The sequence below is a fragment of the Zingiber officinale genome, chromosome 4A, assembly GCF_018446385.1.
Source record: "Zingiber officinale cultivar Zhangliang chromosome 4A, Zo_v1.1, whole genome shotgun sequence".
NCBI lineage: Eukaryota > Viridiplantae > Streptophyta > Magnoliopsida > Zingiberales > Zingiberaceae > Zingiber > Zingiber officinale.
The window spans coordinates 140,489,078-140,504,388 of NC_055992.1; the positions used below are offsets into that span (position 1 = coordinate 140,489,078).

Below are 15,311 nucleotides of genomic sequence, written 5' to 3' on the forward strand. Positions count from 1 at the left end.
TCACTAGATACTTTAGTAGAATTCATCGGAATTGAAGCTCCTCGGTCTGCAATACCAAGCAGCAATAAAACGTCTCTTCTTGTGAAGCCAACCGGAACCCCTGACCAAATTAAATGATTATTTGACTTCTACGAACAAATACAAAAGTATTAGGAACACCGTGGACATGATACGATGTCATATCAAGTACACGTTAGACCTGCTATTGTATCATATCAGACCCACGTTGGGCCTGATATGGCATCGTATCAGACCCAACGTTGGCCTTGATATGATATCATATCAGTCCCACGTTTAGCAAAAGATTTAATTTTACCATACAATTACTTTGTGATTAAAATACGAAATTATATATTGTACCTGAGAATCTAAAAGTTTGACTACTTGAATCCCAATTTTGAAATATATTGACCAAAATCCCACGGATGTGCTGCATATCTTGTATGTCCAAAAAAAATACTAAAAGGTGATTGTTTTATCAGCGCTATGTGCCGGTCATGTAAAATAACAGACCCTTGATGTGTTCCTTTCTTCGTGGATATTTGAAAATTTTTTTTAAAGTAACCTAGGACACTGTTCCAATGCAGTTTCTGTCCAATATCAACTGAACCCTACAATTTATACAAATTAAAAAATCTAAATCATACTCGTTGAGCTTCTCAAAATCACAGAGTTTGTAACTTTATACCTTTACAACTAATTGATGTGGAGAGGATAATGATACATCCGATCGGCTTCTTTGCGCTATTATGAGACGAGATGATTCACATAAACCCTAGAACCCTTCCCTAGTTCCTCGTGAATAGTCCTATTTTTAAGCACCAAAATGCTTGATGTCGCCGCTTGAGAAAGACTCGACGTCACTGACCTAGGGTTTCACAAGAGGGAGGATTTCTCCACAGAATTGGAGCTGCACTCGCAGTGTTACGAACAACACCGAGCCATGCACGATTTGGAGGGAGGTAGAAAAACGATCGAAATTATTTTTTTTAAATCAAAGTCAAAAAGTAGTTCGGATGTCTGAGAAATGACGACTGAATAGAGGACATTGACGAGAGGGGTATATTGGATATTACATATCATTTATATGTACCTTTTGATAAATACAAAATGATGATACGTTTTTTTGATAAATACACTAGCACGTACGCAGTTTGGTAAATTGTCCTATTTTATACAACACTTCTTTGACAAGCTACTGTCCTCTTTCCGTCTCGATCGTCTTCCGTCTCATTCGTCCAAGCCGTTTTTCGCCTTCGATGCGACTGCAGCTTTAGCTACAAATTCCTTTGCGCTTGCTGCTTTCATGGCGGCGCTGCCGCCGGCCGCCGTCTCCTATTCCTCCTCCACTCCTCTTACTCATTTCCTTCTGCGTTTTCTCGACGGTCATTTTGCGACCCCGGCCGACCTCCGGAAGCTCCCCTCCCTCTCCGACCTGCTCGATCGGGAATGCCGCGACCTCGATCTGGACTTGCGTACTCTCCTAGGGGACAAACTGTCCTCTGTCGCTTCCGCGTGGGTCTCCCGCTCCCAAGAGACGAAAATAATTCTACGCCAGGGCGATGGTTTCATCCCTTATTCCATTCCAGGTTTGATGCTCTAAACCTTGATCTTGATTCCGTCGTTTACTTTTTCTAGGAGCCTTGTTGATGTGGGTTTTGGATTTAGCTTCATCTAGGAGGATGCTAGAGGTGGACATACCATTAATTGTGAAGGAAGTCTCTTGTATCGAGACGATTCGCCTCTACGCTGGTAAGGTTTGACTAATTCAATCAAGAAATTGAATTACTGCGTTGATTTTTTGTGTTCTCAAAGGGATGATTTACCTAAAATGATGACTAAATACTGTATAAAAAACTATGAAACTTGTATTAATTGATTAAGAAAGAATTCTTACTTATCCTGATTTTTCTCTAGAATTATGAGGTAATGCATTATTTAGGTAATTTTTTTTATTTGTTTTATGCCTGTAAACAATCACATGAATCCCTGCATCAATGTGATAAAGTTATTCTGTAATACACTATCATGAGGAATGAATACTAGTTTTTTACTCAGCTATGTTATTTCCATAGTTATGAATCCTTATATCCTTTTGCATTACTTTTTTGTGGCTTCAAGATTCTTTCCCAGTCTAGATTGTCACTGATCTTGGTTATCAGCGGTTCAAGTGTGAATCTTACTAAAAAGTGCCCACACTTTCCCTGAACTGCTAACATTTCTAGTTCTGTTAATTAGTAAGTTTTTTTTGTATTTCACTAAATATATGATCAGACTGAGCATTTTTTTAGATTTTAAAACTTTTATGGATAAGTGAAACTTAGTTTTGTTTGGAGGAAAGTTGAACAGGGAAAGTCTTGAGCATGGATCAAGTCTCAAAATCTTGAGTCGTGCTAGAGTTTTGGACTTTGATTGGAATGAAACTGCTTTGGTATTGTGTTGATGTTTCGACGTATGACGCTAGTGGAGACTTAGAGGTGAAGGTGGAAGGAGATGAAAAAAAGAAGACCATCTAGAAGGATACAATGTTGATCTATGCTGAGTAGTATCGAGTTTTGATAATTTATAGGAACAATAAGTTCTGATATTACAGAGTAATTTAGACTTGTGAAACTTCTTTTTGAAGTTGTTGAGGACCGTAGTGTGGTGTGACGTTAGTTGAGCACTTGAGTTCATCATGACATTCCATTTTCCTATTATATAAATATGCCTCCTACTTTTGCAGAATTGTCTCTCCAGTTGGAAGCTCTTGTGGGTGAGCTGGAAGATACATCAGTAGCTATAATCAGCCAGGCTAGAGGAGATTTTTCATTTTCAAACCTTGGAAGGGCATCAACTCCTATAGTAGGTGTACAACAAGCACCATGTGTTTTCATTTCCTTATCTCTCAAACTGTTTAAGTGTGCATTACTTCATGCAGCAACTAGTGAATAATAATGTTTGAATTTATCTTGTTCGTCAAGATAGAGTTAATTCTTTGTATTCTCATCTTTAAGTTGCAGGACATGGCAGAGAAGCATGAAAAGCTGCTGAATGCTGTTAAAACTGTAACTTCAATTGAGGATAAATTAGGATTTATTTCAAGTCAAAGGCCACAATGGGCTCATCTTATGATGACAGTTGATTCTAGAGTAGAGAAGGCTTTAGCAATTTTGAAGCCACAGGCTTTGTCAGATCATCGCGCTATACTTGCCTCACTTGGATGGCCACCATCCCTGTCATCTTCTAATGTAGAGAAGGAGAAATCCTATGAAACTCCAAACCCCCTTTCTCTGATGCACGGAGAAAAGAAAGATGTGTATTCTCAAAGTTTTCTCATACTATGCACTTTGCAACAACTGTTCATTCAACGAGAAGAGCGAAAATTAAATCCTCTAGAATACTATCAAAGGTACAAATGTACAAATTGCAGTGATTTTTCTAGATCTTCTCACCTTGGCAGTGGTCTTTGGTCAGTAGATGAATTAGTGCACCCAATTGCTTCAAGAATGGAGCATCATTTTCACAGATGGTCTAATCAACCAAAGTTTATCTTTGCTCTTGTTTACAAAATAACTCGGGATTTTATGGATGGAGTAGATCATGTTTTGCAACCTTTAGTAGATAAAGCAAGATGTATGGGTTCTAGTGTTAGAGAAGCTTGGGTAGCAGCAATGGTTAAAATTCTTATAGACTATCTAGAGAAAGAAGCTTTTCCTGTTCTTGTTGAGAGATATGAAATTAGAGATGGAATCTTGTTGGCAGATGCATCATGGCTTCACCTAGTTGACCTTATGATTACTTTTGATAAGAGAATGCGAGCGCTTGCAATTTCAGGAATGCCATGTGTGGAATCATTTCTTGAGCTTCAAGGAATGTCTTTGTCATTATCAATTTTCTCAGTTTTTGTAGAACATTCAGATTGGCTTCATATATGGGCTGAAATAGAGCTCGATGATGCGAATGAGAAACTAAATCCTGAGTTGGAAAGTCAAAAAAGTTGGTCTATCAGTACTCATCAGCAAGCTCTCTCCCAGTTGGAAGAAGCTGAGTTGTTCCTTCTTTCAAACACTGAAGATTTCAAAGCACCTCCTATTGCTGATTCTGTAGTTAAAATTGCATGGAATATGGTAGAGAGGGCTTTTCTTCTGCCAACGAAGATGATGAAAGTTCAGTTCATCAGGTCTTCTATGATAGTATTCTTAAATAATTTTTTTTATATCTTGGTTCAACGTTGTCATAATGGAGGATCATATGGTGCCAATATGGATGTTGATGCTATGCTACGATTGGCTGGTTCCATAAATGCTGCTCGATATCTTGTGTCTGTTCTTAGACAGTGGAGTGAAGATTTTAGGTTCTTGGAGATGAGTCAATGTGATCCCAAGAATGAAGATCAAACTGGTTCCTTCTTAAAAGATGAAACCATGCGCTTAATTAAGCTTGATACTGATTTTCTTGAGATGGCAATGTCCTCTATTTTACTGCAGTTTGATGATCTCTGTCGGGATTATATTGATTACATTGAACAGTGGGGAAGAGAGCAACTTGATCTGCAGGAATTGGTTGTGGATGAGCAGAGTCTATGCATATCATCAAGTTTTGTACGAGCATTAGACATGCTGAAAGACCACCTCTATGTCTTGAGGCTGAATCTTAATTCTATGGATTTTCTAGACCTGTGGAGAAGCATTGCTGATGGGCTTGACCACTTCATTTTCAATAGCATCACTCTCAGCGTTGTTAAGTTTACTGATATAGGAGTGAATCAGTACAAATATGATATGAGAGCACTCATTCAGATTTTCAGTGCATTTTGTTCTAAGCCTGAATCTTTCTTTCTGCGCGTGCATGAATCTATGAAGCTGCTGACCCTAGACAAAAAGGATGTGGCAAATGTGCTCAATATGGTGCCAGAAAATGGTAAGAGAAAGGAATTGTTCTTGCAGAGCAAAGGAGTGTTTCATGTAAATATAGATCAAGCTAAAACGATATTGAGAAAGAAGACTTTCTGATTCTAAATTGGAGGCTAAAAAATACGTGTCAATATCCGTTTTGACTTAGATTATCTTTCAATTGTTTTTTTTCGCAACTGTTACATGCCATCCTTCAAGATGTAGATATCAAATGCTCACACACAGGCATATGCTAATCGTGGAAGTTCATTTGCATGAAGCTGCATAAAAGAATATCAATTTCCTGGAAACCAACTACAAGAATGAACAAGGTACTAACCGATTCCTACTTTTGAGTTTTTTTTTTTTTTTCGTTTTTTTAATTGTTTTGGTTGTTGTGCACAATTCCATAAAATTGGGTTTGTTTCTAATTATTATGTTTGGGTCACATGTGGAATCTTATTGGAAAGTAGCGACCGAGTTCAATCATGAGATGATGGGTATTTAGGCCTTCCTGTCGTATAGTTATCCTTTACATTAAGCAAAGATGTCTCCTATATTTATCAAGGTTAACAAATGTCTTTCCGAGCATAGGATTTGAAAATGACTGCACCAAACTGTGCACAGCTCATTATGTTGGAGATGGATTTAATGTCTCCTTACCTCTTCTTAGTAAATGGAAAGATAGGAATAAGAGTCTCCTTCGGTTCATAGAATGAAATTGGCATGAAAACTATTCATATATTTAGGTTTCCTGAAATGTTATAGGTAATAGGTAACAAATAGTTTCAAAAGAAAAAAACTTGATGTAAACATTACAAGATAAAAATAAGTCGAGCTATTAAGATTGCACCACTTTTGCTCAGGCATGGCAAGTTTTGACATGTGTGGACCTAAATCATTAAGTGAGTGTTCATGATGAAAAAGGTGTCAAATATGTTTGATATAACAATCTTTAACTGCACATCAAAATATTAAATGAAAAATAATCGAAACCATGAAATTAGTTATTTGAATTCTAGTACAAGTTTGAAGACAAGACCCAACAATACCTAATGACATATGATCAACTGTATTATACTAAATATATGAGTTAGTGAGGTTTTTACTATATAATTAAATGGCCAGTGGTCCTCACGAGATGGGCAAATGGTCATTGCATTGGGTATTATCATCAAGAGGTCTGGAGATCAATTTCTAACAGTGAAATGCTTGTCAGGTTCCTGTCCTCCTACAATGGTCACTGTTTAGAGACAAAGTCATTCATCATTTATAGGGATGACAATGGGGTGGATTCGGGTTGGGTTCGGGCCGGGTTTGGCCAATCCTAGAACCCGTCCCGTCAGAAAAAAAAATAAACCTGAATCTGAACCCGTCCTGCCTACTTTTTCAACCCGCTCCGCTCAAAATTTGATTAGTTCGGGTCAGGTTGGACCTACCAACCCGCTAAGCTATATATAATAATAATAATAATAATAATACGGGGTGGGTTCATTAAAATCCGTAATCCGCCCAGAACCCGCATCTAAACCCGGTCAACGGATTTAAACTCGCACCGTAACTCGTTTGACTGGGTTTAAATCCGCCCCGAACGGGATAGGTTTAATACGATGTCAGATTTAAACTCGACCCATTGTCATCTCTAATCATTTATCTCTCTACAAATGATAGTGGAATTGATCGTGTGGGACGCTCGAGTGTGGAGCGCTCGGGTAAGCATATTGTTGGTCCCTCTAGAGGCCGGCAAGAGGGGATGTGTTGAATAACCCTACAAAAAATTAAAAGCAAATCCTTCTTGGACTTCTTAAACTAACACTTGCATAAATAAATAAGAGTAATAAACTAAAAGAAGAGACACAAGAGTTTACTTGGTTACAATCGGAGAGGTTGTTAATCCAAGGAGAATGAATCACAATATATATCTCCTTTCAGGCGGAGAAACTTCTTACAACATTCAAGCACAGAAAAATAAGAAGCTAAACTAATAATGAAAGTATACAAGTGTTGTAATCAGAATTGCTTGTCTTGTTGAGCTTTTTAGACCAAAGTTATATTTATAGCAGACTTTCGCTCCGGCTTCTCGTCCCTCGGAATCGTCGCGTGCTTCCTTCTCGTCCGCCAGCGTACTCATCCGTAGCTCTTCGTCTCTCGGACGCACCGAGTCCATCGACTCTCTTCTGTGCCAACCTTTTCGCCAGCTACGTCTCTTGCTCCTCGAGCAATCTTCCGCTTCGGCTTCTCGTCCTTCGGAAACATCGCACGTTTCCTTCTTGCCCGTCGGTGTACTCTTCCGCAGCGCCTCATCCTTCGGACGTACCGAGCCCGTCAGCTCTCTTTTGTGCCGACCTTCTCGCTAGCTGCGTCTCTTGCTCTTTGAGCAATCTTCCGCTCTGGCTTCTCATTCCTCGGAAATATCGCACGCTTCATTCTCGTCCGCCGGCGTATTCTTTCGCAGTGTCTCGTCCCTCAGACGCACCGAGTCCGTCGGCTCTCTCTTGTACCGTTCTTCTTGCTAGTTGCGTCTTCCGTTCGATTTTCTGTACTCCTAAGTTGACAATATTTTGCCATTGGATGTTCCAGCATACGTGGTAAGTTAAATGGTAAATTTTTGAAACTAATAATATGGATCAGTCATCTGTATTGGCTTTGGTAGCTGGAAGCTATAATAACGTGCCTTAGATATATAGATTTATCTTCATCCCATCATGTGTAATCTTGGCTGCCCTGTTTTGAATCCCGGTAAAATCAAGGGGAAAAAGTCCTTTTCGCAATGATTAATTATAATTTTTCAATTTACTTTCTTATAGATAATCGTGGACTGATCGTATAAGACTGTTGGGATAACGAATTTCATCATTTGCCACCATTGGTTGCCTTGTATCACTGTGGTTATCATATTTCTAATTCTGCCAATTTAGATTGTGATTAGTCAAGTGCCAAAGCTAGTTGGGATGATTTTCTTTTAGATTCTTGTCCTAGGTGATTTTGCTTATATCCTTTTGACGCTGGAGAGCTAATTAAATTTTATCTCAATTTCAATAATGTAAAAAAGGAAATGAACATTACCACCAAAGGAAATTTCATAATAAATAGAAATTAATAAAATAAGATAGATAATTCTCGACCCCTTAATATCATAAATACTAAAAAAATTAAATACTATAAAAAATAAAAATTATTAAACATAGTAAAATGACTTCGGCAAGGATTTAAAGGGTGAAATTTGAACTTGAAGATTGACAGTAATGAATTTGATAATAAATGTAGATTTTTTAATTCTATACGTCTAATCGTTGACGGACCTTGATTCGTGGACCTTGATTATGAATCCTTAAGTGAAAGGTATATCCTCCGAAAAATTAAGTCCTATGTTTACTTCTCTTTTTCTTTATCCTGTGCCTTCGGGGCTAGGTACTCGTGGTTCGATCTCCATTTATGATGAATTTATAGGATTTTTCTTCCAAATGGGACACGCAATTGAAGGATGTTGGACTTCTTGATCGTCCGTCGTAAGTATTTTTTAATTTATCCTGATGATTGATGAAAAAATTCTATAGAGTCGCACCGATCATCAGGGCTAGTCAGATTAATTGGATTTATTTATTTTCCCTTATCCTGTAATAATTCAACCCTGTTTTTTCTAATGACCTAAGGGAAGTTTTATTTTCATATTTTCTACAACATTATATACCCAGGTTTAAACTTTTATTCTATTTGGTTAAATACAAAATTGAAATGGCTGATGTTAGTCAAAAGTGGATCTCTCTCCCTAGAATATAAGTTCAAAACTCAACTTTGAGATATTCCTAAAATGAGTATTTCACTTTAATTACAATTCAAATACAACCTCCCGGAGTAAGGTAAAATATTTTACCTTTTATCTTTACCAAGATAGGTACTTGGCAAGGTTCGTCTCAAGTTTTCTTAATATAAGTCACTCTAAAACCTTTTACCTTGAATTATTCTAAATCGTTCACCGGGTTGGTGTCGTTGATAATTGTATAAGTATTTACTCTAATAAATTTTAGGATCGATTTTTAATGAGTATAAAATGTCTTATTGGATATCTGATTTTTTTCTTGTAAAAGTTATTGTACTAGGATAAAATGTCTCCCATGATTTATCTATCTATATCTTATTAGGGGCTGACAATACTAAATCGCTTGAGGTGAACGATATTATCTTTTATTCAAATTGAATGATTCTCAACACGCCTTGAGAGGATAGAGTTGTTTCATTGGGCTATAGTCGATTTTCACGAAGTTAATTCCCTTGAGTTTTAAATGCCCTCTCACATAAGAGGTTGTTCGGTATTGTAATTTACCTCTTTTTATTTTGCTATGGGCCGACGATGAGGGATTGGTATCGTGATTTATTTCCCTTTATTTTACTGTGACGCTGACAATGAGGGGATCGATATCATCATTTACTTTTTTTTCATCTCACTAGCAAAATTGCTTCTGCTTCATTGAATCATTTTAAACATTTTAAAGATGGATTCCCTTAAAGTATAATATACTTTTTCCTTACTAAACTAAAGACATTCTTGAGTTCAGAGGATCAATCTAAACTTTTAACCTGGTTTATGATGCTGTACTTGGTTCATAGGTAGTAGGAAGATAAATTATGAAATTAGTTTATAATGGATATGTTGAAGTATGAGAGTAGTTTTTTACCCTAGATATATAATTCTAAACATGCTAACTAATTGCACAATCAATCTCATTTATGGTATTTTGATGAGACATCTTTTTTTTTGATGTTTTTAAAAAATATTTTTTTGACATTTAAAAAAAAGTTCTTATAATTTTTTCCTTATAATTTCTGCTTTATTACTTTGAATCAATAAAAAAAATTGTTGTTAATTAATTCTACAAAAATTAAATTATCTATAAAAAGTCATGCTTTTAAAAATATAACATTAGATGATGAAATGTAAAGAAGAAATTAAGATATTAGTTTACATCTACTTCATTTTTGCTTAATTATTACATTAAATGAAAATATATTAAAATAATATAAAATTTTATAGGATTTAGATTATTTAAATAATATTATAAATTATCTAAGAAAGTTAAAATAAAATGGAAACTTTAATAAACAAGGATTTGCATTCATCATGGCCATCAATATTATCGGGCTATATTATCCTTTTATCAAAAAAAAAAATAAAGATATTGCACTTATTCTATTTACGAGAAGAAAGTATTGCAATTAACAATAAAACTATAATCACCAAGAAAAAACACAAACAACAACATCATACCACTTGAATCGGGTAACAAAATTTCAATTTAATTATTCCAATCAGACTAATTCGGTTAGATTTACTTTGAAGTTTAGTTTTTTTTTTTAAAAAACAACTATGGGTTATTTTAGTTAAATCAAATCAGTTTTGAATTTTTAAAATCATTTAAATTGATTTTTTTATTAAATAATAAAAAATAAAAATATATTATGATTTTTTTATTAAATTGATTAAGTTTTTATTAAAAAATTTTAATATTTTAAAAATCAATTAATTTGAATTATTATTTTTTAAAATCAGTTTGTTCAATTTTAATAAGTAAAAATGGATCAGTTCAATTGGTTGAAATTTTCTAAATGAGTTTGATTTTAATAAATCTAATTTGGTAACCAATTGAATGAAATCGAATAGTGTAAAATATTGTTATTCAAATTTTAACTTGAAACTATATATAATATTTGAATTTGATTTGAAGTGTAAAACTGTAAATAATTTTGGTTGTTAACTTGAGTTACATTTGAATTATTGAACGATAGCCTAAAATGATTCGAATTTTAATTCAAATTAAGCTTATGAAAAATATATTAAACATATTTAACTTCAGATCGAATTCAATAACTTTAAATACAAATTAAATATCTTTTAATCAGGTTAAAAAAATTGATAATTTAAGTTAATCTCATTGATTATTCTTGGGATGATCGATCCGATCCTACAGAAATTACCCCCTGATTACAAGGATAAATTAGAAAGTGCACGCAGTGGTCAACTCAAAAATCTAGTATATTTTGATTATGTCTTTTGTTTAAAAGAAAATTTTTTATAAATATCTTATAGTTAGAATTTGAATAATGGATACTGAACAACAACTTGAATATTTTACCGTGATAAAAAACGAGAAGTGTCTCCTCAAATTGTCACCCTATCTCTCAGCACCCTTTCCTCAACACACGTCGACCGGTCATTGGCAAACAGGCAAGCCATGTCCTGCCATACCCATATCACCATGGGCCTCGATAAAGCTCAGCCCCAAGCTCCTATGGCACTGGAAAGAAAGTGCACAAGTCTTGTTGAGTCTCGCTTATCCATGGCACTGCCAATTTCTTCCTTCGCACTCTGCAATCCCAAGGCCAGGTTCAGAGCACCACTTCATCCTTCCCTTCTTTACTCTCATTCCTTGCTTGCTTTACATAATCAATGGCAGGGTAGAGCTTCCCCACGGCGCATCGGGGTCGAATAGCAGCAATTCAAGGCCGCCCACTCGTCTGCGAGCCACTAAAGGAGTGTCCAGCGTCTGCCAGCCTCTGCCCCCGGATAGACCTCTATGGTTCCCCGGGAGCTCGCCTCCTGAGTGGCTCGATGGAAGGTAACCTCCAACTGCTTCGACCTCATAGCGTTTGGAACACTGATCGTGATTTACGTGTCGAATTGTTGTAGTTTGCCGGGGGACTTCGGTTTTGATCCTCTTGGACTGGGTGAGTGTAGTCCTTGTCGTGCATGTGTTTGGTGAAATGCCTCAGTTACTGAAAGAAGTTAGGAGTGTCTTCGAGATTTGCAGGATCGGACCCTGAACTGCTCCGGTGGTTTGCGCAGGCTGAACTGATGCACAGCCGGTGGGCAATGCTGGCGGTGGCCGGCATTCTCATCCCCGAGTGCCTCGAGAAGCTGGGGTTTATCGATAACTTCTCGTGGTATGATGCTGGGGCGCAGCAGTACTTTGCTGATTCATGGACATTGTTTGCGGTCCAAATGGTTCTGATGGGGTGGGCTGAGGGGAGAAGGTGGGCTGACTACCTCAATCCTGGCTGCGTCGACATCGAACCCAAGTACCCGAACCGGAAGAATCCGAAACCTGATGTGGGATATCCCGGTGGACTGTGGTTTGATTTTATGATGTGGGGGCGCGGGTCGCCGGAGCCGGTGATGGTGCTGAGGACTAAGGAAATTAAGAATGGCAGATTGGCAATGCTGGCTTTCGTGGGCTTCTGGTTCCAAGCCATTTATACTGGGGAAGGGCCCCTGGAGAATCTCATGGCTCACATTGCTGATCCTGGTCATTGCAACATCTTCTCGGTAATTCATTAGTGCCTTTATCTACTACTTAATGCCATTCATCCTGCTAAATAAGCAAGAACACACAATTTCAGACCATCGAGCCATATCCATATGTCACAGTTGCATCTGGAGTGTTCCAAACTGCATCTCTCTCATTTTGGGATTTTCCGGAATCCCCTAAGCTTCTCTAATCTTGTAGAATACTCCGCACGAGTGTCGAGTGTAGTAGAAGGGTGTCTAGAATTCTCCATTAGAAATACCTTTAATAATGTTCTAGAGACTTAAATCTCCACCATAGAATTCCTTAGAGCTTAGTCACTCATTCTTAGGTTGAGTATTGTAAATAGGCTAGCCCCTTCATTTGTAGATCATTCAAGTTTGTGTCCAACTATCATTAAACGATACCTTACCCTCTCAAGCTTTTCTGAGTCCTTTGGTTATTTGACTTAGGCTTACTTAATGTCTTACAAGGAAGAACGTCTGAGTGTCGCACGGTGCTAGTATCTAAAGAATTGTGAAGTCCAATCCAAGTATATCTTCCTATGTCTATATATATTGCTTGTGCTACTTATTTCGTGTTGAATTGTTTCTCTTAATGCCATTCATCCTGCTATATAAGCAAGAAACACACAATTGCATACCATTGAGCTGGCCGTAATCTCTAGCAGGTTCCAGAGCATTCCAAACTTCATCTCTATCATTCGAGATTTTCTAGAATACCCCAAGCTTCTCTAATCTTATAGAAAACTCTACATAAGTATAGTAGGGGAGTGCCTAGAATTCTTCATTAGAAATTGAGACTTAATCTCCACAGTAGGATTCTTTAGATCTTAGCCATTTATTCTTAGGTTAAATACTATAAATAGATTAACTCTATTTGTTTGTAGATCATTCACGTTTGTATGTATTGTAAATCATTTAGCAGTACCTTAGCCTCCCTAGTTTTTTTTTAAGTCCTTTGCCTGTTTGAGTTACACTTAGCATCTTACAAGGTAGAATGTCTTAGTGTTGCACGGCACTAGTATATAAAGAATTCAACATGTTACACAACTTGTGAAGTCCAATCTATCAAAGTATGCTCGTGCAACTTATTTGTTGTTGAATTCTTTCTCTCAGCATCTCACAGTTGTGACATCCGTCTATGTTTTAGAAAAGCATTTATATTTTTGTCGAAAATGACTGCTCAGTTCTCACCACTTTATCTTGTGTGCGCAGGCATTCACATCTCTTTGACATCCTTTTATGGGCAACTCAGTGACTGAATACTTGATCTCCTGAGGGAAAAAGGTCTGATTCTATACGATATATTCGAGCCAGTATAGGAAATGCCTGTGAGATTTCCTTGGAATTACTCACATGAGCTGATTGATCTCTTGGAAATGCTCCATCTTTATGCCATTGTCTGGTCACAAATCAAAGAACGATATTGCTCTATATAATACTAAACATATGAAGCATAGTCATACTTTTGCTCCTTCATATCCAACATTTATTCATGTTCAAAGGATTTTCTATACATATAGAATGCAGAAAATCAAAACAAACTTGAAGCACATATATCATATCTCTCCACACGTGTGACCAACTTCGCTTAGCTTCTGGTCAATACTGTTGTTGAAAATATTGAACTTGTACCAATGCCTTCTGAGCCACATAAGGTTGAGCATCATTTAGTTTCCACCACTAGACTCATACAACAATAGTATCATCTTAAATTCGTCCTTGGGAGTTTTTCCACCACTAGACACACATAAGAGAGAAAAACCAAAAGACTCGAGATTTTAGAACCCCAAACTTCCATAGTATTTAAGTCTGATAATAGAAGTCCAACTAGCTAATGTGTGAGTCCTTGGAAGTAGCCTTTACAAAGAGGTTGTTATTAACATATTTCATGAGCATATAGCAACAATATCATTAACTCCAGAAAATTCAAATAGGTAGGTTAGTAAAATGATGAATTCTAGGGGAAATATTGGGTTAGCTTGCCTCAAATCTTTCGCACATTTGAATCAAGCACCAACTTAGCCATTAACCTAAACAACCGATTTAGGAATCAAAACAATAAAAGCATAATTTAGTTGGTTCTGAGCAATGCTGAAGTGAGGAATTCAGTGATATATTCATTTGAAACAGGAGTCTTAATTTTGCCTAACTTCCCTAGTGTAGCCTCATTTTATGGAAGTGTAAAGGGTCTGGCTATTTCTGCTAAAGAAGTATCCTCCTTGTACAGCTCAACCTTAAATAAGTTTTTATCCAGACCAATGATATTTTTGAAGTGATTGGTAAAAACTTCCACAATTGCTTCCTCATCAGTAACAGTTTGGGTTATCAAAATTCAGATATTATGTGCTAGTCGATTCCTCCCCTGTGCTACTTTATGAAAGCAATTGGTATTCTCATCAGCCTCTCCGACCCATAGAAACTTGGCTCTTTGCAACCAATGTAAAGTCTAACGTTGAGTATGCTATCGAGTCTAGAATCTTAGTTCCTTTTTTTTCTCTATCATATCATTATCTGAAAGGTTTCTGATTTTGCTAGCTTCTTTAAGCTCTTAAAGAGTTTCCTTTACCAAGTCCTCGTCTAATGCTTCTCTTTGTGGTCTAGTTTTAGAATTAACACCTCTCCAAGTATTTGACATAATATCAGAAAAAAAGATGCTCACGTTTAACCCGACTCATTCTAGAAGTAGATGACCTTCCCCTCTTGGTTTGTTTACCAAATAAATCCAGAGCACAATTTATACTAACTCAGAAGTCATTCTCTAAGATATTCGGCAAATGTCCCTTGTTTCCTAACCTGAAAATGGCTTTACTACTATCGAATATTCCCATAACAGGCAATCTCTTATTTGAGGCTGGATCAACCATCTATTGAATAACCCACAACCCTTTCTACTGCAAATGCAGTTAATGCTTTCATGATCTCTTCAAAGCAGTTCCTTTATGCACTGCTGAATAAGACTACTTACTCAAGTGTACTGAATCGCGCTAGTCTCAAAAGTTTGAGCGGAGCTGGGAATTGGACGTGGCATAGGAATCTGAAGGTTGATCCATGCCTTCGGATTAAGAGCAAATCCAGCCAGCTTATTTGCTATTCCTAAGGAACATCCGATCTTTGATGCTGTCTCCTCACCG

At 36.8% G+C, this 15,311-nt stretch overlaps 2 protein-coding genes across 2 annotated transcripts; both read left to right on the forward strand.

Annotated features, from left to right (window-relative positions):
* Window positions 1-1,191: 1,191 nt before the first annotated feature.
* On the forward strand, window positions 1,192-5,274 carry LOC121971495 (RINT1-like protein MAG2L). Its single transcript, XM_042522794.1, has 4 exons — window positions 1,192-1,589; window positions 1,669-1,752; window positions 2,726-2,844; window positions 3,003-5,274. The coding sequence occupies exons 1-4, from the start codon at window positions 1,307-1,309 to the stop codon at window positions 4,992-4,994; spliced, it is 2,478 nt and encodes an 825-aa protein (XP_042378728.1). The 5' UTR covers window positions 1,192-1,306; the 3' UTR covers window positions 4,995-5,274.
* A 5,793-nt stretch (window positions 5,275-11,067) lies between these two features.
* LOC121971496 (photosystem I chlorophyll a/b-binding protein 6, chloroplastic-like) lies at window positions 11,068-13,656 on the forward strand. Its single transcript, XM_042522795.1, has 5 exons — window positions 11,068-11,256; window positions 11,327-11,488; window positions 11,560-11,597; window positions 11,681-12,195; window positions 13,393-13,656. Exons 1-5 carry the CDS (start codon window positions 11,105-11,107, stop codon window positions 13,408-13,410), a joined length of 885 nt encoding a protein of 294 aa, XP_042378729.1. The 5' UTR covers window positions 11,068-11,104; the 3' UTR covers window positions 13,411-13,656.
* The last annotated feature ends 1,655 nt before the right edge of the window (window positions 13,657-15,311 follow it).